General features: G+C 37.1%; 1 protein-coding gene across 5 annotated transcripts in view; it reads right to left on the reverse strand.

Annotated features, from left to right (window-relative positions):
* Positions 1–27,055, reverse strand: part of PARD3B (par-3 family cell polarity regulator beta) — a 1,043,271-nt gene that overhangs the window by 572,579 nt on the left and 443,637 nt on the right. For all 5 annotated transcript variants that reach the window (XM_057551599.1, XM_057551600.1, XM_057551598.1 and 2 more), the window contains exon 4: positions 16,231–16,340. In XM_057551599.1, coding sequence (XP_057407582.1) covers positions 16,231–16,340 — 110 coding nt within the window. The remainder of the gene's footprint in view (positions 1–16,230; positions 16,341–27,055) is intronic.

Here is a 27,055-nt window from a genome sequence, read left to right on the forward strand (position 1 = left end):
TTTCCAAGCACCTCTATTTGTATCTTTGCCCACAAACTGTTTCTACGTTCCGTGTGTTTGATGGTAGAACACTCTTCTGCCTCACTACACAAAAGTGGACCCTGGGAATTCTTAACATCTCTTGTATGTTCTACCCCCTTATCCAAGATCTGTGGATTTTATTTCCTAAATATTCCTGCCACTTGTTAGCTTTATGACTGAGCAACTTGACCTTTACTTAGTCTCTATGTGCCTCATTTCCTTATCAATAAAGTGGGGATATAAATGGTAGCCACCATTGTTATGAGGATTAGAGAGAATAATATATTTATAGCATTTAGAACACTGACTGGCACAAAGAAAGTGTGATGGTGGATGTTTTGTAATTATCACTGAATCAATCAATCACTGAGTCCCTGTCTATAAAGGAATCATGGTGTAATTCAGATCTTTGCCAGTTCTGTCCTCAATCATACTATAACAAACTCCTAAGCATTTTCTTATCTCTACTCTGATTTTTACAAAGTTGAACCTGTAACCCCTCTACTTCAAACTCTTCGGTGGTCCTGTGTAACACATAAAAGTCAAGCTCCTTTATATGACATATATAGTCTTTCATGATTTGGCCACTCATTTCTCCAAACTCTCTGAACAAGACTAAAGTGTTTGCAATTCCTCTGGAAAACCTCAGGAAGACTATTTCTCACATCTCTGTCTTTGTTTTTGTAACCCTCTGGCTAAAACATATTTTTCCATGATTTGGCCTGGTTGCCTCCTAGTCATCCTTTAAGACACAGCATTTCCGTGAAACTTGCACCCTTCATGAATTACTTTCAAATTCTCCTCTTAGTTTTCCATAGATTTTCCTTGTCTATAGGAAAATCACTGTACCTGAATTGTATCATAATTTCTATTTATATGTCTGTGCCCCTCAATGGATGAGGGAGAGAGACACATAAAAGGGAGCTCCCTGGGGAGAGGCCCATGTTTTTTACTCACCTTTTAATCCTTAGCACAAACCATGGTACCAATGCTTGTTAAATGAAGGAAGACATTACAAACCATTTTGCAGAGTCAGCCCAAACTTATGAATGAAAGATCCCAGCAAGTTCAGATAGTCAAAAGTGGGAAAGTATTATAAGAACTTGACAAAGCCTTAATCTTCCATAATGGTCTCCAAGTGTAATATCAGTTGGGAACCATGCAATGAGCTGAAACTAGACAAATTTTTTTCTCCGAATTAGGCTAGAAGAATTTTATCCTGAAACTGATGCCTAGATTCATTGTTTTAAAATATTTAGTTTTATATGTTATCTTTGGCCCACTAATTTAAAAACTAGCCAGAACTATAAAACCAAAAATCAGTTTGGCAATTCCTAAGGTAAATTGTTGTAGGTTACGTCGTACAATAAGTCAGTTTAACTATATGTGGTAGACACAAGGCAAAACAAAATTTTTCACCCAAAGGCTGTCTATCACATGGGTGCAGTCACACAAGAAACGGCTATAGAGTACCTTTACAACTTGCACAAAGTCTCCAATTTCTACTTTACCTATTCAGCAAAACAGATTGAGAAGTCCAAAAAAACCTCAAATTTTGACGTTAAATGGTTATTTTGGTAGGTTCTATAATTAATCCCCCAAATGTACACAGATAATTAAATTACATATTTTCAACTTGTTAAGAAAGCACTGATCAGCAGCTGAACTTAAATGATTATAATCATTTCCAAACAAACTCCCTCCCCCACCATTGCCAGCATGTTTAAAATGAAAGAAGCTGGAAAGTGACTTGGAGGCACTGGGTTTGAACTATATTAAAAATGCAGAAATGGCATAATGTTCTCAGAGGTCTATGTGTGCTCTGTTTTATGTCGTAACGTAGAGATAGCTAAATGCTTTTCATGCTGAATGAAGTCCATTTGTTCATCATTTAACAGTGAATGTAGAAAAGAACAACAAAAAATACTATCTACGTTACCTTTTAAAATACTGTATTCTTTCAATACTGCCTTTAAAATATTCTCTCTATAAAAACATCAGTCTGTCAGAATCTGAGAATTTGTTCATTTTTCTTTCTTTCTTTCCAGTTGCTTGTCCACTATTTTTATCACTCATTCATTTATTCAGTCAATTATTAAATACCTACCATATGCTAAGTGCTAGGCTACCAAGACAAAAAGCACATTCTCTGCCCTCAGAGCACCTCCACTCCAAAGGAAGGAGGGAAACATACAAATAAAAATGATAAGTGTTCATGACACTGTTCATGGCAGAAGTATGATCCATTCTCATGCAGGGGAGGGGGACAACAGAACTAGAAGGAAAGAGTTGGCTCTATTCCAGGCACTGCAGAGTATGCCTGAGTCAGGGAACCAGTGTGTGATATGAGAGGCACCGATACTGTGCTCTCTAGGTATCTCGTCTCTGGCCTCTGATATTTCGGTCCTATATTAAATACTGCTCCTCCAAAAATATTTCCGTCGTGATCTCAACAAACGCTATGTCATACATTAAAAATATTGCTGAAATGGCACCAAACTTCTGCCAGGGAGTAGGGTTTTGAAAAGAGCTTTAAAAAGGAAGTGATGTTTTAGCCTGGCCTTAGCAGATGAGAAGGTGTCTGCCATGCAGAGAAGTGAGAAAGGTGATTCAAGGGGGCAGAAGAGCAAGCTAGGGAAACACCAAAGGGCAAGGCTTTCAGAAAAGTACAGATGAATGACACGTTTGAACCATTAGAAATTGCCCTGTTTCTTAATAACCGCCCTTTCCTGTTTCTTTCTAGGTTTTCAATTTAAACAAAATGTTTACAAGGAAGAAAACTATTTCACATCAAGAGAGGGAAACTAGGGATGAATTCATTGATGCAGTTCCAATACTGCTTTAAGAATTGGTCTTTGGAGGGTTTTTTTTCTTCTTCTTCTTCTTTTCTTTTTTTTTTTCCTTCCCCCCAACCCAAATGAAAAGAAATTGGAAGGGTCTCTATAAACAAAAGACACTCAACATACATTTAACATTCACATACATTTAATGTTCACCTTTGGAAACAGTATTTTTTTCTAGCTGTGCGCTAAGTGACTTCCTTAAATTAAAGCTAAACATGATAAAGGTCAGCTTTTAAAAAAATGACTCAGAATTGCTTGTAGAGTCCACTTTACCCTACCACCCTTTCCTCCTTCATGTATGACTCAAATCCAACACATATATTTATTTAACAAACACATATAGTACTTACTATATATTGTAAGAATTTTTACAAATAACTGCTCCTTTATTTCTCAAGATGACCCTGTAAGGTAAGTACTGTTATCACTATTTTATAGATGAGAAAAGTGAGACCAAAAGAAGGGACGTACTTCACAAAAATCACCCCTTTACTCAGTGGCGGAACTAGATTTGAATCAGGCAGTCAAGCTTATGAGGCCATGTTCTTAACCACTTCAGCCTGCTGCCTCTCAGAATTCTCAGCTCCCACCTACCTCTCTAGTACCTTATGAAATAATCTGAGTTCAAAGGATGAATCTCCAAGCTGAATTTCATGGGAAATTATTTATGAATATTGTTTCCTCTATTCCACCTACACCTTTTAGAGCCCTTCCAGGCATATCTGTTTGTTACCCACTCCAGGGATGGTGTCCAGCTTCTAGGAAAAGTACCTTTCTCTCATGGAACACAGAGATTGTTACGGCAATAGATTATAATAATGTCTGATGCACAATTTCACATGGTCAAGCTCCAATCACAGAAGTCCTTTGTGGTTTCCCATTCATTACTGTGTTTTTCAGCTCAAACAGATGCAATTCTAGTTTCCAGATCCTGCATGGGTTCTCCATACATGACCAGAGTAAAACTATAATAATAATTGGACCTAATACTGGATTCACATTCATGATGTTGGTTAAGAAGCTAAAAATAAAAGCTGTGGCTAGCTCTAGCTTTTGTGTGCATGCATATTAATTTAAATCATTTCCCTTTAATTATATTTAACACACATTAGGAATCTGGTAATTATAAAAGACCTTTAATTATCAACATTCATTATTATCGCTATTATTAACATATATTAAGCATCCGCAGTCTGCTAAATGCTATACTCAAGATAAAAGGCATTAACCTCGCAACTCCACTGTGTGCAAGAGAGAAGACAATCTTCTTCTTCCAGACAGAGAACAAAATTATACTTGCCTACCTTGACAAAGAGCCAGTGGATGAGTCAGGGATAAAACCTAGTTGTCTCAACCACTAGACAACTGGATAAACAAAGAATGGCTATAAAACTCTGCTGCTAAAGCACACCTGAATCTATTCTTCCGTAAATATTTTTAATGCCTGCATCAGATTTGTGTGTGTGTGTGTGTGTGTGTGTGTGTGGCACACCTTTCTGCTGCATACGGATATCTAAATTGTATAAACAGTCAAGTTACTTGAGACCAACTTTACAGTATAAATTTTGGCATCAAATAGAACAATATCATTTTTGGTGGAAAAATAACATGTGAGTATAAAATGATTAAACAACATATACGGGCTTCCCTGGTGGTGCAGTGGTTGAGAATCTGCCTGCCAATGCAGGGGACACGGGTTCGAGCCCTGGTCTGGGAAGATCCCACATGCTGCGGAGCAACTAGGCCCGTGAGCCACAACTGCTGAGCCTGCGCGTCTGGAGCCTGTGCTCCGCAACAAGAGAGGCCGCGATAGTGGGAGACCCGCGCACCGCGATGAAGAGTGGCCCCTGCTTGCCGCAACTAGAGAAAGCCCTCGCACAGAAACGAAGACCCAACACAGCCAAAAATAAATAAATATTTTTTTAAAAAAAACAAGAACCAAAAAACAAAAAACAACGTATATATATATATTTTTAGGAAGCACCTCATAAACTGGCTTTGAAGGCAGTTTCAAATGAAGATTGCCCAAAGCAGTTGAGCGATGGCAGCATCTATGGGACAAAGGTATAGACTCGAGGGTGCTACTTCCAAGGTTAACATTTGATTTGAGTGGTAGAATGAAAAGAGGTTACACTTTGGATTACAACATATTTGAAGTAAAATTTCTAGCACTGCTACGTATTAGCTACATAATCTGGGGCAAATGAGTTAACTTGTGTGAGCCCTAGCTTCTTCATCTATGAAACAGAGTAAATAAAGCCGAACTAGCAGATTTTTATGGGATGAAATAACATATTTAAATATATATAATGAAGTGTCCACATCTGACATGAACTTGGAACTGAGCAAAGAAAGGCCCTCCCTCCCTGACATCCCGGGTAGTATTACGTGGCCATCTGTTGGCAGACCTAGCATGCAGATTAATGCTACTAAAACTGCAATTAAATTGCTTTGCAATTTAAATAGGCTATTATGTGATAGGAAAATGTACTCCATTCTGTTCTTTATATAAACCTTTCATAAGTGCCCCCTGTTCTTTAGGAAAGATATTACGTGCTGGGTATGTGAAAGAAAATTCGATCCACTCACAAGGAGTTCAGAGTCTAGTAAGGGAATTATAAGATGTGGGAAATTATAATATGAGGTAGAAAGAATTATAATAAAGATATGACATTGTGCCATGGGCAGGACGTGGTTAATTCTGCCCATAACGGAGAGAGGTTAGGGAAGGATTCGTGAAAGAAAGACCACTGCGCTAGGTTTTGAAAGAAAATTGCACATTCACTAAGGGGAAGGGGGATGAATGACATTTGTCATTTGCCTGGCAGAAGAAACAGCTGGGCCAAGACACACAGGATCATTCTGTGCACATGTGAGAAACTGCAGGCAGCATGCTAGAGAGGAAGCTAAACATATAGGCTGAGGTTAGGCTGTAAAAAGTAATGCCAAGAAACCAAAAATAAACCCTTGCTCATATGGTCAATGATTTTCAACAACGATGAAGGGCAAGAATAGTATTTTCAACAAATGGTGCTGAGAAAAGTGGATATTCACATGCAAAAGAATGAAGTTGAACCTTTACCCAATACCACATACAAAATTTAACTCAAAATGGATCACAGACCTAAACATAAGAGTTAAAACTATAAAACACTTAGAAGAAAACATAGGGCAAAAACTTCCCAGCATGGAAGTTGGCAATGATTTCTTGGATACAGCAGCAAAGAAACAGGCAACAACAACAACAAAGTATATAAACTGGACTTCATGAAAATGAATAACTTTGGGGTATCAAAGGACACTATCAACAGAGTGAAGAGGCAACCTACATAATGGGAGAAAATATTTGCAAATCATCTATCCAAATAAGGGATTAATATTCAGACTATATAGAGAACTCCCAAAACTCAACAACAACAAAAACAAACAACCCAATTCAAAAATGGACAAAGGATTTGAATGGACATTTCTCCAAGAAAGATATATGAATGACTAACAGGCATATGAAAAGATGCTCAACATCACTAATCATTAGGGAAATGCAAATCAAGACCACAAGATGACACCTCATATCCATAAGGATGGCTATTTTAAAAAAGCAGAAAATAACAAGTGTTGGTGAGGATGTAGAAAGACTGGAACCCTTGCGCACTGTTGGTGAGAATATAAAATGGTACAACTATGGAAAACAGTATGGTGGCTCCTCAAAAAATTAAAAATTTAATAACCATATGATCCAGAATTTCCACTTCTGGGTATATACGCAAAATAATTGAAAGCAGGGTCTGAAAACAGTATCTGTACACTCACATCCACAGCAGTATTATTCACAATAGCTAAAAGATGGAGGCAACACAAGTCTCTATTAATGAATGAACAGATAAGCAAAATGTTTCATATACATATTATTCACCCTAAAAAGGAAGGAAATTCTGGCACAGGCTACATGAATAAACCTTCAGGAAATTATGCTAAATGAATTAAGCCAGTCACAAAAACCAAATACTTTACGATTTCACTTATATGAGATACCGAGAGTAGTCAAAATCGTAGATACAGAAAGTAGAATGGTGATTGCCAGAGGTTAGGGAGAAGGGGAAATGGGGATTTATTGTTTAATAAGTATAGAGTTTCAGTTTTGCTAGATGAAAAGAGTTCTGGAGAGGCACGGTGTCCTGGCTGCACAATAATATGAATGTACTTAGTGAAACCTAACCATACATTTTAAAATGGTTAAGATGGTAAAAATTATATTATGTGTATTTTACTACAATAAAAAAAAAAAGCCATACCAAGAAATTTAAAATATATCCTGGGAAATGGTCAGTTGCTTCAGGGCAGGAGAGGGACATGGTCAAATTATGTAAATATATTCAGATATTTATAGGTATACAATCATTTTATTCACGAAATAATGAGGAATCATCTTATACCAGTAAAACCTCATTGGACAAATTATACAACCTTTAACCAAACAATACTTACATTTAATAAGACTATTCAAATAACATTTTGACAAGATAAATGTATGAACTTTTGATAGGTGTTCTAAAACTGTGGTATAACACTACAGCAATATCAACTGCTTTGGATGCCTAATTATCTTTGGATTTTCATAGAACATAGCTGAGTGTCAAACATATTTTATTTAAAAATTAAGAAACATGCATGATTGACACACTGACTGAAATTAAAGGCAAAGAAAAGGAGACAATACAATTTCTTTAAGCAAGTCCATCAATTCTGACTTGTGATGCTTAAGAATCTACCTCTTCCTTTTAAAGGGGGATAATCCTTTATGATTTTTACAACAAATGCCGCTTACCCATTCTTTGCTTGAAAGGTAGGGAGTTCTGTAGAGAAAGGGGGCTGGAAAGTCAGTTGGAAAACATCAGGGCTACGTCAGTCAGAAAACTGTCAGCCAGTTGCAGGTTAAAAAAGATTTGCTAAAAGTAGTGATGTTTTCACTGGTTCAAGTCTGTCAGAAGGCTTTAGATTCTCCAGCGCCTCACACCAGTAACTTCAAAACTAACTCACTCCAGATGTCCCTATGATCGTCTAATCAGACATCAAAAGCTGTATGGTGACAAGCTCACATGCTGCTTTCGAGGATGCTACATGTTTCCACAAGCGTGAAACACACACAGTAGCTACTTTTAAAATGTGATTCATCTAAATCAGAATTCCATTTTAAAGTACAGAGCTATTAGGAAAGGGGCCACCCTCTTGAGAAAGAGAAAAGTCTTTTAAATGTCTGTACAGTGTCATTCGATGACTAGATTTTGAAAGAAGAAAACAAAATGAAACCTGCACTTCAGAAGAGTTTAGGTTGTGAGGGGAAAAAAAAAAAAATCTCCCATCAGAAGAGATTTCTAAGAATTGCACCATGCTCAGGGAAAAAAAAAAACAAAAAAAAAACAAACCTCTCCTCTCAATACTGATTGTCTTGTTTCTTCTCAAGATGAACTTTCATTAACTCTTTCCTTCCACGCCATCAATCTTCCGTAAACGTCCACAACACAGAAGGGACATACAGCAGATCAGAACTTACATAAGACACGATCCATACGCTTGAGCTTTCACTTTAAAGTAACATGATCTACTTGCACTTTAGTCTACAGGTTTAAGCAGTGCTCTCCTCCAAAGAATTTAAGTGTGCCTATGTAGATGTATGTATGTTTTTATGCTGCTGCCTTTGTGTATTTAGCTTTTTAAAAAATATATATTTCTTGATATCATTACCTTGAGCAATAAAGTTTGGCATTTTGCATAGAAATATAGCCTCATTTCATGAGCACTTACAAATATTGAGACCTTAAAAGGAAATTTAAAGATGAATTCATACCATACCAATCAAGTTAATAATTTACATCGGGAACCCTGAAGTTGCTAGTTTGGGTGTCTGAGTCCTTAAGAACAACAGGAGTTCATATAGAATTTCTATTTATTATTTCCTATTAGTGACACAAAATTTCTGTGGAAATCATCCATGATGTAAATGATTTTCTCAGGGTCACAGAGTTACTGATGCAATCAGGTAGAATAAAGCTACCTTAAACATCATCTTTACCAAATTTCAAACAACACTGTCCAATCACATCTGCCCATGCTATTAACATGAGATGCTTATTAGTGTTTTGCTAAGAAACACCTTGTAAATGTTCCTATGCTCTTGAATTAATTCACATATCAGGATTTTTATTTTTATTTTCTTCCAAATCACTTGAAACCTGAAGAACTTCTTAAAGAAGACGGAATATAAGGAAAATTTTGAAGGGGAAATCTTCAGACGTGATGGGTATAAGAGAGGCATCTTGTCCAGAAATTTCTAGTCTAATCAAGGATTTTCTAAGTTCTTTGAAGACAGTTATTAGAAAATTACAAAGCTGTAACTACTGAGATTACTAACTTTTTGATTATAGAACTCACAGTTTTATTACAAAGAGGTAGAACTCAGATAATTGACTCCATTGACTGCCTATTATTTTCTTTGTTCACATTTCACGGACACTAACAAAATTAGGCTTTATAATGTTCGTCTCTAGAATTATCAAGGTTTGTTCTTTTCCTATAATTCTATTTTCTCAGAATCAACTTCTATGATGGAGTCATTGCTAGAATTGTAAGAAGATAAATCAGGCCTCACTTGAAACTGCTGACTTCAGCCACCCATCCACATCATAAACTCCAAGTGGAGAACTTGTGTTTAAAATATCTCTCTCCCCTTGACAACACTAAAAAACACAGGTAACACACTGTCCTAAAGCAGAAAATCCTAACCTAAAGCTACTTAGGGAGAAAAACAGTATGTATACAGGTAATTTCACAATTTTCACATTTTAATTCATATATACATATGTGTGTGTGTATATATACGTATATATGTATACACATACATACGCACAAATTCACACATCTTTACAAAACAGTTAAAAGTTGCTGAATTGAATTCATTTTGCCCATCTCAGAAGTAAAAGTTTTAATCATCTAAATCATATTTATGTGTCAGGCACTGTGTCTGGGGGTTTGCATACAAAAATGAGTACATCAGCTCATGCCTCTAAGGAGCCCCATCTTGTAACAGACATGTAAACAAGCAGTTATATTTGAGTGAGATAAGAGCTAGAGATAGTACACATGGTAATTCCCATGACAGGCTGAGCAGAGTATAGACTAAAGGCAAAGGACATTAATTTTAATGGTTAAAAATATAGTATTTGATGATTTGATACTCGCTGGTGGATTGCTAGGCTTAATTGCTTTAGCTCTGGTCTTCATAACTAGGTTGTAAGTTTCCTGAGGACAGGGACCATGCCTTATGCTTTCCGGATGGCACATGGCAGAGGTCATGGACACCTAAGGGATTAATCAACTTATGTTGACATAAAAGCAAACTCATTCAATTTTCATTACGTGCAGATCAATCTAAATAGCAAAAGACGACATGTCATGGTTACCTCTTTAATTTCTGAAGCTGACCTCTGAATAGTGATCCCTCTTTTTAGACTTTCAGTTCTGGACTAGACCCAAGAAGAATGATGGGGGAGCACTCACCTAAACAGGGGTCACAATCCCCAGGTTCCTTCATTAGTCATGGCACAGACATTCAGACCGTCTAAATTTGTTTCACTAACTCCTGCAAGGTTTGGTGAAAAACTCTTTCACAGAATAAACTGGGCTTCTAGATTTTCCCCAGCTGAATGTGAGTCTTACAAACGTAACTGTTTCAGAAATTAAGCTGCCTAAAGTTGCCAAACTAAGTAAACATTTGGCCCCATGAAATATTGGATGGCAGCTTTATCTCTTAAAAACAAAGCCATATGAAAACCATCGTTGCAATGTGTCTCCAAGCTCTGGTCTTATCAGCACACAGCGTGAACAGCTGGAGTTACAAACACCAGGACTATTATTAAATCACTGTGTCAGGAGGGGGAAAAAAAAAAGAAAAACCTTTTGTAGGCTTCAGTATCTCTAAATAATGAGATTATATATTACATGCTATTTCTCCCTCCCTTTCATTCATCAGTATCCATCTCTCCTCCTTGGAAGACAATGAATAGAGCCTTCCTTCTAATTTATATCAGAGTCTACAATGATTATTTTGTTCCCCTATTTCTATAGCTGCTTAATTGTATATCTAATGGATAGAAAAATGTGATTCGGTCATTTAGAATTTTCATTAAGTTCCTATGTTGGATTTTGACAGTCAGCAACCCACAACCAAAAGTCCTCTGACATGTCAGTGACAATTTGATGATTTTAATCCTAAAAGCCAAGCTATTTAACTTTCTCTGTAATATTTCAGTAATTCCTTTCATGGATTTGAAAGTGTTTAATCCAGGAGGAACACTGGCTATAATAACTTCAATATATGTGACATCCAAGGGGAAATTCTCAAATCAATACATATATGCAAGACACAAAGAGAATGCTTCTACTCACTGGAAAGATTTTCTCTCACTGGAAGCTACCTGCCATTATCATTGCTGATGAAATAACAAAAACTCCACAAAACTGATACTGGATACTGTATTTTCACTTTTCATTCCTCTTTAAGACACAGGACCACTGGAACAGTTCTTCTCCCCAGGGTGTCTTCCCAAAGGAGTTGGCGCCCCTTTCCCCCAATCTTACTGCTGCTACGAACTGTGTTGTTACTGAACAAATTGTTATTTTGGACCTCTCAATGCAGCAATTCAAAAACTTCCATTCATCTGTACATCTTGGATTTACATACTATGTGTTGGATAGGAAAGGTAATAATATGATGAAACAACCTTAATTATTTAATACACATTTGGAGGACAGCAGCAATTTCCACTTTACTTCCTTATCATTCATCATACTCTGAGAATTGGTGGCTTTCCCATATTATTTCATCCTAAACTCCCCAAAAAAGTGGTTCTTGATCTTTTGTATTCCTTTTAACATTTGATAAGTGATAGAGCCCCTTCAGGAAGCACACACACACGCGCACACACACACACACCATGTCATGGCATAAAACTTCAGAGAGTTAACAGACCCTCTGAAACCCACCCATGGACTTCCAATTTAACAACTTCAAAAACTGCCATGTTACTTTTTGAAATAAAATGTATATATTATAGACACAGACTTAAAAAAGCAGACCAGTATTGTCTTAATTTATTTTGGTGAATCAAGACAAGTAATAGTTTTAGAACAAACAAAGAGAACAACCACAGCATTATAATTTTCAGGAATCCACTTTTTAATTTACTCACCCTGCAGGATCATTTTGCCTTAGGGGTTAAACGTGAAACTATAAACAGTCATTAAAACACAAAACAGCCATGGTAGTTAACCGGATATTAAGGGGAAAAAAAAAAAATCACATCTGTTTTAGAGTTCTCTTCCATCCGCAAATTCGGGAACATCAATTTCAAGAACCTGGTTTTATGGCTTGCCCTTAATTCAAGAACACCAGGTTACAATCAAGGCAAGGAAGGTAAGACTGCCCATAAGGGAGGCTCTCACTACAATATCTTGCCCCCAGGATTCTCTTTCTTTGATTCAAAAGCAGTCAGTAGAATTGACTTTTCTATTCCTTGAAAAATAGTCATTACTATTTGCACATTAATAATCATGCTATTCTGATTAACTGGAAAGGTTTATGAAAAGAGGAAGAAAGGAAACAAATTCCTGTGCTGTTTATCTGGCGGTACTCTAAGTGACAAATACTGAGATTTAGTGGCTTTGCAGTATACACAGAATTAGAAGCTTGTAGAGGATCTGATTTTTGTAATTTAAACCCTTTTTTAAAACTCCAACTTGTTTGATGGTGTACATCTTAAATAACCAATATGTAATAACTTCACCAGCCAGAAAACAAGTTCAACTTTTCCGACATTTCAAAAACATATCTCCAGACATCAGAGAAAACTTGCCTCCCTATAGCACGCCTAATGAAGTACAACTAAAAATAACAATCATCAACTGTGGTTTTAAAGGCAATATTTCAATATAATCAAATGTGTCAAATATTCATCCTTACTGCTGCTTATGCTGTGGGTTGTAAGTAAGTTTCATTTCTTGGGAATGATTGAATATAACCCACTTGGGGCTCTGCCATCTGTGAATTGCTTACATATGAACACTCTGTTTAAGAGATGGAAATTTTGTTGTCATTGCCTTTCTTCTTGGATATTGAAATGAAATGCAATTGAACAGAGCTTTTTAAGAGATTATTTTTCATATTAGTTGCTACGTGGGTACATTATCACATGCTCCCCAAGTTCATCATCACTTATCAAATCATAGGAATCAAGTATGGTGCTGCTGAAGTGGAGGAGGCATCGAGTAGAATTACGGAATCTGAGAGATGGAGAAGAATCCATATTCTCAGATTCTGTACTACCGGGGCTCAGGTCACTGCCACACAGAACGCTCTCTGCAGTGTGCTCCCATGTAAGAGTTGTGGTTGTTATGTCCCCCTGGTTTCCTTGAAAGGCCGCTCCTCTGATCACTGAGCAAGCGATACAAGTGACTAGAGGGCAATGTGTAGGGTGCCACATAATTTATCATCCGTACCTGGACACCTCTGAGAGTTAGCAGGGACACTGTTAATAAATATGCCAGAACAACAGGCGTGAACTAGGACTGCCCCAGGCAAACCTAATCATACTGTTATCCCAGAGATACTGTGCAACTCAAAGAACTTTCTCCCAAGGGTCTCAAACCATTTCATTAGTGCTATTTCCAATTTTACTTCGGTCTAGAGCTGCTCTGTCCAATAGGAATAGAATGTGAACCACAGATGTAATTTTTACTTTTTTAGTAGCCATGTTTTTTTAAAGTGAAAAGAAATAGGTGAAAACAATTTAAATATATTTTATTCTGTCCGGTTTACCAAACATAGTATCATTTCAATGTGTAGTCAATACAAAATTATTAACGAGATCTTTTACATTACTTCTTTCATATTTCAATCTTTGAAATCCAGTGTGCACGCCACACTTAAGATACATTCCTTATGCTCAATAGCAACATGTGGCCAGTGGCTATGATATTGGACAATCAGGTCTGACCAGCCCACGAGTTAGGATGTGCAGGGATAAAGGAAGAGAGTTATAATACATACATACATCCACACACATAAACACACACACACGCAAACTGCATTTTCCTTCTAGGTAAAAAATAGACACACCTAAATGTCTTCACTTACTAACTTTACACTTGCCTGGGGTGATCCAGACCTTAGGGCAGATAAACACGCACCTGGCAGATTCTTTGGGGGAGCAGAGAGACTATGTGAGTTAGAAAAGTTGGGTAACTGCTGAGAATTTCTAGGACTTTTTCCAGACTAATATTAGTCTTGCGTCCAACACACACACACTGAGCACCTTCCATGTACTTGGGACTAGAGAAAGAAAGATAAATAAGGTGCACTGCCTGTTCCTTGTAACGTTAAGGATTAAAGTTTGCGTGAAGATTATTTTACAACTGAGGCAAGAGAAGTCTAGCATGTGCCATTATTCCGTGGCAAGGCAAGGACCAGATTCTCTTCTTTGAGTCTCAGGTCTGAACTCCATCACCCACAGAGAACTCTGCGAGGGAAGGAGGAAATGTGCTTTCCTTTCTACTGTTGATACATAGGGACTGACCCATGTTTGATAACTTGCATAGGTTAGGTAAAAGGATTTTCAGTGCCAGCATTTCTTCTCGAATTAGGATTTGCATTTTTGCTAGTAATAATATACCTCCCTCTCCAAATACCCCAACTTGGAGCTCAACAATATCATATTTTGGTAAGGAGACAGAATCTAGCAGAAAGATAGTAGCCCTCATTTCCTCTAGGGCAAGCTATATTGTTGTATTTTCGATTGGTCTCAACACAGAGCCTAAGTGATAGAAACACAGACCTGATATCGGTGGGGTTTCTGCATGTAAATCATGGTAACACAGATCACACTTTTGTTTCAGGGTGTATTAACGTCGCAAAAATAAGCAGTAAATTATAGTTTTTTCTCTTTTATGTAATTTTTCTCTTGTTTTTATAGTTCTTCTCTTCCTCCAATCCAATATATTCAGGCTTGACATGGTCTCAATCAGTGGGCATTAAACACACACACACACAGCATACCACATACTGGTTCTGTTTGTACTCATCATTAGAACAGAACACACACACCTGATTTTTACTAAAGTAATGTCCCATTAAATATGTTTCTTTAAAAGGATGGGAAGTGAGAAAACATGACATCTAAACTACTTTCAGGACACTCCCTTGCTTACCAAAAGAAACATGCCCAAATATTGCTGCAAACCTATGAGTAATTACCCCATAATTTAGTATGGTGACTCCTACCTCACACATATTAACACTGGTTCTTGATAAGAATATTTTATACAAAACTGGGAGAATCCATTTAGCTCATTTAGCATCTCTACATACCAAAAATGTTGCTTTTTTTTCTGAAGGCACTATACACAGTGAGACTTAAAATGGAGAAGAGACTTGCTTTTAGGAGACTTTTAAATATGATTACATTATTGAAGATCACCTATTGCAGTGATACGCAGCCATTATCCAAAATCTAACTCTCAGGCTATTTCAGAGGATGAACCAAAATTACAATTCTTCAAAGCAACTCAGGACTTAGCAGAAAAATCCCACAGCTCCATATGGAAGGAGGGCATTGTCTCTTCAGGAAACTATTCTCCACTTAACTTCTCAATTCTAAGTAGAGCATTTACAGGTATACCTAGGTTTCAGCACTTTTGGTATATCATTTTATTATTCCTTAATTTGAATGTTGAGAAACCCAGTCCTGGTACCACATGTCTACGATACTGGTAGCTTGAAACTCTATCACCGTTCACCATGGTATGACTTATGACTTCACAAAGCATTGTATTGTATTAACATACTGAAAATAGATAAACTATCTCTTGGAGCATTATGAAGGAGAAGGATGGGAAACCCAACAGTATAGTGCACTGGTTAAGAGCGTAGGTTCTGGAGCCAAACCACCTGGGTTAAATTCTTGGCTCTGCCACTTACCAGCTGTGACCTTCGACAAATCACTAAACCTCCTTCTGCCTCAATTTCATTATCAGTGAAATGGAGACAAAAACATGTTTGTACTTTGATGTGGAAGTATAGATGACTTAAGGTGAAGCCCTTTTAACAGTGCTAGGCACATAATTGGTGCTCTGTAAATAATAGCTATCACTATAACTATATACTAGCAATAGCTGATGCTAGTTATTATTATAACTAACACTATATATCCTATCAAAAGCTCTAATTATCCACTTACTTAAGACTGCAAAGTCCCAGTTAGTTTATGGGTAAGGTGCTTTGATCTTTCATTAGGAATGCAAACGGCAGGATACCTACTGGAATAACAGGTTTCAGACTCTGGCCACTGGGGTGTGAAGCGCTTGGCTGGGCATCAGCAGGTGGGCTTGGCGCTGGGTCACTGCTTCTCCTCACCAGCAGCGGAGTGCCTGTAGGACAAAATAAGAGGTGAGAGGTCAAGAATGCCCTGGGGGGAAGAGAGGGCATGGTACAATGCAATTTAATTAAAAAGGTTTACAACATGCTTTTATGTAAAAACATTCTATTTCTAAGGATGCCTATAAATTAATCCATTTAATGATCTTTTGTCATCTATTTATAGAATGACACATGGAAACAAAATCTTTCAGCTCTCAGCTTTCCCCACTTGCATTTCAAAACAAGCCATTCTACTTAACAGAAAACTGTTAGGCAATGCAAAAGTTGACAGTGTACAATTGAAAACTGGTCTAGAAAATATATTTGAGTATTAAAAAGAATGATTATCCAGCAGACAAGTGAAGAGGTTCACACAGTCAGTGCAATTTGCTATTCAGGAGAGCTAGAAGTATAGTTATTACTGCCATTTGGAGCTTCCTAACTCTTTTGAATGATGATATATACTGAAATAAATTATTTGCTGGGGTTATAGCATTAATGTCTATTTAAGTACACAAAGAGATTGGTTTCATTCTCCTCCTTTTCTCCTAAAGTAGATAAAACTGATAAGGAAAATAAGTTAGTTCTTCTAAAAATATATCCTGATTTCTTTTTAATAATGAAAGCTTCCATTATTAAATATTTGAGTCAGTTATTAAATTCTGAAAACAGATCATACTATTAGAAAGTTCAAATGAAATTCAACCTTAGCAGAGAGAGTGGCCCAACTACTCTGCCTGCAATTAGGCCAAAAATAATTTGTTTCGTACACAATTGGTCACTATAGAAGAGACGCTCAAAAAATCTGTTTGTGACTTAACAATTGCTCTCTTATAAAAATTAACTTTTTATTTGTGTGCCTTTGGGGAAAAAAGAAACAGTAGAAATGTAATCCCGTTTATCAATATTCTGAAAGTAATTCCCCAACTCCCGAGCTATTGCAGTTTAAAATAACATTTTTCATACCTCATTTTATATGGTACAGTTATAAAAAGTGAATCCATTTTGAAGTTATTTACAAATCTGATTTTTCTATGTGCTACAACATCCTTATTCTGTGAACAAAACATAGTATTGCTAATACTTTTCACCCTTATTCAGTTAGAAGTTGCTTTTAAAAAAATAACTTATTTTATAATAAGAAATGAATGAGCTACTGAGGAGGAAACACTATGCCAAAAGGTATTATAAAGCCCAAGTTCACATTCCATTATTTATTTTTTATTAATAGACACTTCACTACATCATTCCCCACCTCCATCTAAAACTTTTTTTAAGTATAGCTGATCAACAATATCATGTGGGTTTCAAGTGTACAGAAGAGTGATTCAGCGTTTCTGCAGATTCTATTCCATTATAGGTTATTACAAGCTAATGGGTATAATTCCCTGTTCTATATAGTATATCCTTGTTGCTTATCTATTAAATATATATTAGTGTGTATCTGTTAATCCCGTACCCCTTATTTGCTCCTCCCCACTTCCCTCTCTGCTTTGGTAACCACAAGTTTGTTTTCTATATCCATGAGTCTGTTTCTGTGTTGCATATACATTCAGTTGTATTATTTTAAAACATTTCTTAAGCAAGTGACATACCAATAGTTCTATGGTTGGCAATTATTCTCTGAAAGAAATATTAAAAACAAAAAAATAAGAGGAGCAAAAGTAAGAGAAAGTACCATAAAATCTTAGACAATAGAGTCCCAGTTCCACACCAATATGTTTTTCCCACCTTCAGGTGATCTAAAGACTAAGAGCCTCTCAGGTTAAGCCCCAGAATTACCATTAACACAAAGTGAACCAGCCAGTCTAAACGCAATATCCTCAGAAGCAACCCATTACCTTTAAAATTAAAAAGAGAATGGGGCCAACTCCATGAAACTCTGGTTTGTTTCCAAGCATTTAACCCAGACTAGTACACTGCAACAATCAATAATATCAAATTGGAAAAAGACAAAACAAATAAAAAACATGTTAAACCTGTATGGGATACCGAGGTCACAAAATACATTGATTTAGAGGCACAGAAATAAATATTTCAGTGACTGACAATTTCAGTTACGTTGTTTTTTCAGCTGAGTCATATACATATATACATATATATATACACATATACAGAATGTGTGTGTGTGTGTGTTGGTGAGGGGAAAGAGAGAAAAGGAGGGAGAAAGAAAGACATTATTCTTGGGTAACAAATATATTTTTCTCAAATAAGTCACACTATATAGTTTTCCTTCAACTCTAAAGACATGACTGACTCTTTACTTACTGTATCTGCTGTTTTAATAACAAAATGTTAAATTATTTAAAACATAATTTTATAATAGCATGTATTTGTATTTCGATAATCAATCAATATGCCACAGTATTATAGGGTGTCTCCCAGAAGATGACAGTTCAGTTTTGTACCAGTGGACCAACTATTTGGAACATTAACAAACAAACAAACTGTAAAGCAGCTAGATCTTTTTTTTTTTTTTTAACTTTTTATTTTATATTGGAGTATGGCCGATTAGAAAAATGTTGTGATTGTTTCAGGCGCAGAGCAAAGTGATTCAGCCATACATATACATGTATCCATTCTCCCCCAAACTCCCCTCCCATCCAGGCTGCCACATAACATTCAGCAGAGTTCCCTGTGTTATACAGTAGGTCCTTGTTGGTTATCCATTTTAAATATAGCAGTGTGTACATGTCAATCCCAAACTCCCTAACTGTCCCTTCCCCCAACCCTTCCCCTCTGGTAACCATAAATTCATTCTGTAAGTCTGTGAGTCTGTTTCTGTTTTGTAAATAAGTTCATTTGTATCATTTCTTTTTAGATTCCTCACGTAAGGGATATCATACGATATTTCTCTTTCTCTGACTTACTTCACTCAGTATGATAATCTCTAGGTCCATCCATGTTGCTGCAAATGGCATTATTTCATTCTTTTTAATGGCTGAGTAATATTCCATTTGTATAGATGTCCCACATCTTCTTTATCCATTCCTCTGGTGATGGACATTTAGGTTGTTTCCATATCTTGGCTACTGTAAACAGTGCTGGAATGAACACTGGGGTGCATGTATCCTTTCAGACCATGTTTTCCTATATGCCCAGGAGTGTAACTGCCGGCTCATATGGTAGCTCTATTTTTAGTTTTTCAAGGAACCTCCATACTGTTCTCCATAGTGGCTGCACCAATTTACATTCCCACCAACAGCATAGTGGGGTTCCCTTTTCTCCACACCCTCTCCAGCATTTATTGTTTGTGGATTTTTGTGATGATGGCCATTTTGACTGGTGTGAGGTGATACCTCACTGTAGCTTTGATTTGCATTTCTCTAGTAATTAACAATGTTGAGCATCTTTTCATGTGCCTCTTGGCCATCTGTATGTCGTTTTTAAACGTACTGCCAACTCATCGGGAATAAGTTTTGTTTTCCTCTACTTTTCTGTGTTCCGTACTTAAACGTCTCCTGTTGAGTCACCTAATTTCTCCTTGGCTGTCTCCAATGAGCACCTTTAAATAGGAACTGCTATCTCAGAGAGTTTTAAGCAACCTTTCACATGGTGATTTAAAAATCTAATTTTTAAATTCCAAGCCCCATTCGAAGGTGAGACTGAGTTACACTTTAAAGACAAGGAAAGATACGTCCTGCTGTATAAGAGGAAGCAAGTCATCGGAAGTACTGAAGACGACCTGGGCAAATCCTTGGATGTATATGTATGATAGGGTAAAAGGCACACCGGGCTGAAATGAGAGGGAGACAACTACACTTGGTTTTTGGAAACTCCTGGGGGTGGGGGACAAGGGGCTGTACATAAGATATAACCTCTGCGCTGAAGGAGTTTATAACCTAACAGTAAACGTCAGACACTAAGAACTACAGTGTCGGGACAGTGGAGAGGACCCGGGCTTTGGAATCAAATAGACTGAACTTCACCTCTCCTTGCTCTGTGACACTGGACTGCTTTGTGATCCAGTCCCATCATTTATAGCCTGATAACATCACATCACAGAATTGATGGACAGCTGAAATAAAATAAGACATGCATGAGACGTGGTACTGTCCAATACCTAACTTTCACACAGGAACCACTTCCTCCCCCACATACACACACATACACAGGAAAAAGGAGGTTATAGCACTTGCTAATGTTGTGAGCAGTGTTACCTTATCTGCTCAAAAAGCTGAACTCCTGAAAGTCAAGTGAAGTTTCCTGGAATACTATGTAAATGAAAATAGTAAAACATAATTCTGTGTAAAATCAGGTGTAGCCTAACTATACAAATCTAAACTTCTAAGAAAAAGATGATGAGGTGGAAAGGAAGTTCAAAAATGGGGAAAAAATACTACTCATTGGTATTTTTCAGCTAACTGAGAAAAGGCTCATTAGATTTTAGAAGCAAAAGCCCTCAATTCAGCTCAAGGAACAGTACTATTCCTTGATATCATAGTTTAAAAGCCACTGGTTGCAGAGCCCAAATAAAATAAGAAATATTAAGACTAAAGCATAAAGTCTTATACAACTGCATTATGTTTTCCCACTCAGTTAAATATTTGAGGCCCTGCTATGCATCAGCCTATACAAGGGGAGGACAATATTAAGGTGAATAATCATGGTGCTTATTCTAAGCATATCTTTTAAAGAAGGAGATGGGACAAGAAACACTTCAGTATACAGAAAAGTAGGTCCCAATGTAGTGTTCCAGGGGAGTTAGGCATGGCTTATTGGAGAACCCAGTAACGAAGGGAGCCCAGAGGAGGGTCACCTAATCCAGTTTGGGGAAAAGAATTTTTAAAGAGGCACCAGCTAGTTAAAAGGCTCAGATTGCCATATCAATGAATCATGCAAGATATAAAGGCCAACACAAATTTAAGGTGTTATCTATATAAACAAAGGTTGCTGTCTCTTTGGTATAAATGGTGCACACTCACACCCCTGGAGGGATTGCTTTCCCTGTTTAGAGGATGTGCTTGGGAAGAAATCAGCTTAAATGCCAGATGATGTGTTATATATGAAATTCTGTTTGGGGGGTTTTGAAAGATGCCTCAGAAAGACAGGCAGTTATAGAGACTGAAACCAAGATCCAGAAGAATCATCCATATCATGATGCAGTGGGCAGAGAAAACAAACAATGGTTTTAAACATGAGTCCCGTGTCAAATGTCACACAGGCACAAGTTCTAAGTTGTATGGTGAGTAGGAGCAGGGATTTATTTAAGAATGGTTAATGATTCTCCTGAGCAAAATCAAAGGGGCAGCTTGTCATCAATACTGATGCTATTTCATCCTAGGGTGACTGACACCTGGAAAGCTTTAGGGGGTCCCAGTTAAGACATTGACAAGGCATTCTGTGAGAACTGGGAGGCCCCAAGCATGAAGAGGCTGGAAGGGCGATGTGAAGAAAGAGGGACTCAGCGGTCACAGGCAAAAATGGAGTAAGAAACTAGAGAAGGACACAGGAGAACTTAGCAATGACTAAGTTCATTGACTAAGTTCAATGACATACAAAGCAAATGAGAGGGAGCGTCCAAAAGAAACCTAAAACCATTCTTATATTTCTTGCTTGAGGAAGAACAAGCAATAGGGAAGTTTTAGCAACTGTTATGATTTGTTTCAGAAAAACAACAACAACAGCAAAAAACAAAAAACATGAATCTTCGCCCACTGAAGGTTAGAATGATTTGCTTTTAATCTAAGATGTCTTGATATGCATGAGAAATTAAAGACTAGATTTTCGGGCATTCATAAAGGTGAGTATGAAGTTCATACTGGAAATCCTATTGGCTTTCAGAATGAGTGATGGAGACAAACACAAGGTAAACAAAGAAAAACAGGAAGAATCAGCACGGGCCTCCAAAAGGCACTGCATGCAAACTAATGAGAAAACCAGAATTTTATATTCCCAAAGAATCTTCAGAGGATTTTCAGAGTGTATCTAGAATGACGTGTGGTTAACAGAGCCACAGAGGTGAGCCTAGAGGAAAGGTGGGGCGGAAGGGAGGAGAAAGGAACTGGAGTTAACATGATAAACTATTTTTGTGCAAAGAGGGGTAAAGGCTGGTCTTTGTAGAGATTCAGTTTTCCTTTGCTCTGAAGGATTACTTCTGTGCTACTGAATTAGCAGGTCACCAAAACACCTAGTTTGAAGAAAGAAAACACACTCTCCTTCCAATGCTACTTACACTTAGGATAGACAACAAAATAAATCTAGATGGGGGAAAAGGCTGTTGCAATACACCTCAACTGGTAAATATTTCACTTGATGATGAAAATGCATTGCAGATGGTTAACATATTTATGGACTTAAAAAGAGATAAATAGCAAAAGAAATGCTCTGCCAGTTAAGCAATATTAGTAGTATATTAATAATATTAACAGGATGCATTAGCTGCATCTCGGTTTCATACAGTACATTTCCATAACAGACTTTGTACCTAGTCAGTACCTCGAAGAATGCCTTTTAATTATCTTGCACTTCAACACTTGTTGAATGCATTTGGCGTTACAGTATGGAGATGTCCTTCAGATATACGGTGCAAAGAGAGCAAGTGTGAGGAAACCTGCCTTCTAAAGGTGGGCCTGGCACTACGTGCCCCCCAGGAGACAGCTGAGTTGTACCCCAGAGTCCAAGTCCTCCACGTTAACTAAGGAAGCATGTTGGATAAGCTATACCAAAGGCCCTTCCAAATCTGAAAAGAGACAGTTCTGTGAATTATAGAGCCAATAAGGAAATTGAAGTCCAGAGAAATTAAGTTCCTAACTCTTTTGGACTTGATTTCTACTCCAGTTTTATCCACGTGACACTTTTCCATTGTGGGGTCACACCTTTACGTGGGTGAGCACATGGAAGTAATGGGAATGATGTCTCTTCAATGTGGTAGCAATTCTTTTCATCGAAAAAGTTCAGCAGATAGAAAGACTCGGATAGGAAGATAAAATGAAAGGGTGCTGGGAAATGAATAACTAAAAGGCGAATATCAACCCATAATCACATGGGCATATCTGGCAAGATGCTTGACTCCACTAGTCAAGGCCTACCAGCACCTCTCTCAGAGGGCATGGTCTCTCTTGTAAATGATTTAAATATCCTTTTCCTATTAACCCTCAAATACCTCAATTAAAAAAAAGAGAGAGATTAGTGAAAGTGGTACATCATTTGCTTTTGGAGACAACTAGGTTGTGTGTGTGTGTGTGTGTGTGTGCATGTGTGTGTGTGTGTGTGTGTGTGTGTGTGTGTTTCGTGGGCATGAGATAGGGCTTTTCCACTGATGCCTAACAAACTCCCCTTCACTGAAACCTGGAGACCTATAAAACAAATTGGTAATGATATCAATAGCAACGCAATTTATGGTAAAGTACCGGAGAAGAGATCACTTTCACTACAGGAGTGCCTGACCAGGTCTGGTGCCTGGCCTGTGATGAATGCAGCAGCTGTGACATGCTTTCCGACACCGTGATGGAAAAACCACATGAGAGAAACCAAGTCACATTTTAGCAGAATTTTAGCTGTCCAAATACCTTACTCTTAAATATCACTCCATTAGAAAAGAGACTCCCAGTATTGCCATTAAAGGAGCAAAGAAGTTCAAGTTGACTAACAGTGTTGTTTTTCTTTCATTTTGGATTGTAAAACCCCAGAAAAGCCTGTTCAACACATGATGGAACAAACACAAGCAATTCACAGAACAGTCTAGCAACACAATAATTATGAATGAGCAGACACATGATAAGATATCTTTTAGTATTTGGAAAGCTGCTTTAATTGGAGTGCCACTGCTATAAAAACAAGTGAAGAGGTTTGTAACTGACTTTTACCGGGAATTATACTTTTCTCTGAAGATTGTTATGCCTCCAATTCGAAGTATATTGTTGCCACATTCCTGAGGGTATATGCTTTTTCTCCTATTGAAGTGTTCACATTTTATCCAGTTGATATATACAAATCTACAGTTTTTCATATTGTTTAAACCACATCGCAATATCAATTTTCTCATGCTACTGAAAGTCAGTTAATGCCAAGTCTTAGACGTGCACTACGTCTCAAGTGTTATATTAAGAACAATGACAAGCAATAAAAGGACAAAGCACACTGTATTGTGGCAACGCCAATGGAAGAGATTCAAAAGTGGTCACTTTAGGTTAAGAGTAAATTCAAACGATTTAAATAAAGGAACAATGACAAGTTACAGTGAAGGTTCAACAGACGCAAAGGCCCTGGTCTCTGAAAGGTATGCACTCTAGAAAAAGCACAAAACATTAACAAACAAGTAAAGATACCTGAATTAATGACTCCAACTAAAGGCTCCAGAATCATAGAGGTGAATGGAAGGGATCTGAGACATGCATATTAACCACCCATTTCTTGTTCTGGCATTCAAGGTACTAATGGGTTTCCCCCAGTCTACCTCTCAGATTACATCTTGCACTGCATTCTTTGCCATACAGTATCTGCCAAACGGGACTACGTGTCATTGCCTAAAAACGTCTTGCAGACTCTGACCTCAGCGTGCATGCTGTTTCTACCCCCTAAATTATCATTCTCTACTACTGCCATCAGTTGTAATCCCGTCCATCCTTGAAGGTATAAAGATCTCTACTTCCTTGTAACATCTAGATACGGATTTGCTGTGGGGCTAATGAAGCCTAACTTCAGGGCTCCTCACAAGCTCCCAGGTAGAACCTTAGCAACATGAGCACATGATTATATGACTTTGTAAATTTTACCTAAGTAAATAGTTTAATCGCAATAGGTTAATTCTGTTATCTCTTTCAACTCTGATGTCCCCTCCAGCATACTGTCCCTTCTGTTGGGTGAACCTAGAGTGGCCAAGAACATTTCCAGATTCAGTTAAGTGAGTTGAAGATACATTTCATCTGAATAAAGTGGACTATATATATTTGTGTGGTTTACAGACACTTCTATGTATCGTTCTATGCCAGTCCTCTTAGAGGAATATAGGTATATCCCTCTTACCCACTATGTTGGTTTATCCAGCTTCATGATACAAAAGTACAAGGCCAGGTGACATAATGAAATGACTGTGCTCTTTTTGCACCCAGCATTGGAAGAGTGTGGGTGCTGGAAGATAAGACTTGAAATGTATAAAGCCAGGAGCTAGTCTAAGGAAAATTCACTCACTCCATGTATAAAATTATATGTAATTCAGTAATCAGATAATTCAGTTCTCACTGATATCTTGACAAATGGGAAGTCCTCTTCTGTATGGAATATATTTGAAAACGTAGCATAGAATTAAAATTCCTATGCTAGTAAGACACAAACCTGTAGCCATTTCACAGATTACAAGAATGTATGTGTGCAGCCCCATGTTTATATATCACATATACTATTTAAACAAAAAACATTTTTATTACTATACTACAGCCAAGACTGAATTATCTGTTTATTCAGTGTATAAAAAAAATCTTACATATGAAGAGATTATTAAAGATTATGCAGTCAAAACTGTAGGAAAAAGCAAGTTATTTTAAGCATTATTTCAGATACAGTCAATTAATATATCATTAATAAAATATTTTTTCATATTTTCTGACATCTTTAGTATATTAGCTTTATTAATTTTTTAAAAATTGTTGGAATTTTTTCTCATTTTGAATTAGCAGTCATTTATACTTTTGTATGTAAAATCTATGTTCCTTTTCTTAAATAGTAATCTCCCCAAGTTTCATACTTGAAAGCCCTACAAAATGTGGATCTGCTTCTGTGTTTTAAGGTATGTCACATCCTGCTTTGTCTTATCTGTAAAGGTGTATTTTTTCTTGTCTCCCCTTAATTTATTCATTTAATGCCTAAAATATACTAGGCAGTCTTCTAGGCATTCTGGATACAACAACACACAAAGGTCTTAATCTTGTAGTGCTTGTAAATAGCTGAAGGAAGGCAGATAATAAACACGTACACAAATGTGGGCATTTAAGACAGATAGGGATAAAGCAAGTTCTTAAACAGGAATATGAGAGAGAGAGAGAGAGAAAGTGATGGGGAGGAGAGTAAGGTAGGGCAACATTACATTGTAAGCTCTTTGAGAGCAAGCAATTCACCCTAGTCAATCACTTAGGATCCCTAGCAGAGTGGGTACTTGACAGATGCCTGCTGAATTGAACTAAACACAGTAAGAGGAACAAAGATCAACCTCTAAATTCAGAAATCTTTGGATTCTGAAATGTCTCAGACAAGGGAATTTTTTTGGTTCATGAAAGGGGTCTATGCCCCCAATAAGTAAATAAATTGCTACTGTCAGGTTTGTTTCACTTCACCTAACACTTTTTTTCTTCAGCATCAACATTTATTTTAAAACAAACACTATCACACTAATGCAGCATATGTTATCACCCTTGCAACTTAATGATTAATGAGCATAAAAGTGACATCAACACCAATGTTAAATAATTCCAGTAGAGGCTCTAAAATATTAACTACAATCTTATCAGTTACCGTAGTTTACAAAGGGATCTATTGCCTGGTCAGTTGATCTTTCAGTTTTCTCTAGTTTACAGTCTTACATCCTTGATATTTATGAATAATCTGTGTTCATAAGACTTATGGCAACCTATGGAAGAAGTAGAAGGAAAATAGTTGAGTTTACTTGAAAAGATTCTTTGGGAGAGTTGACTTTTAAACAGAATTTTGAAATGTGTAACGTATATGAATTGATAAACTGGTATAAAATGATGACTCAGATATTTATAGTAGGCAGAGGGGCATATGATTT

The sequence above is a fragment of the Balaenoptera acutorostrata genome, chromosome 8 (assembly GCF_949987535.1).
Source record: "Balaenoptera acutorostrata chromosome 8, mBalAcu1.1, whole genome shotgun sequence".
Taxonomy (NCBI): Eukaryota; Metazoa; Chordata; class Mammalia; order Artiodactyla; family Balaenopteridae; genus Balaenoptera; species Balaenoptera acutorostrata.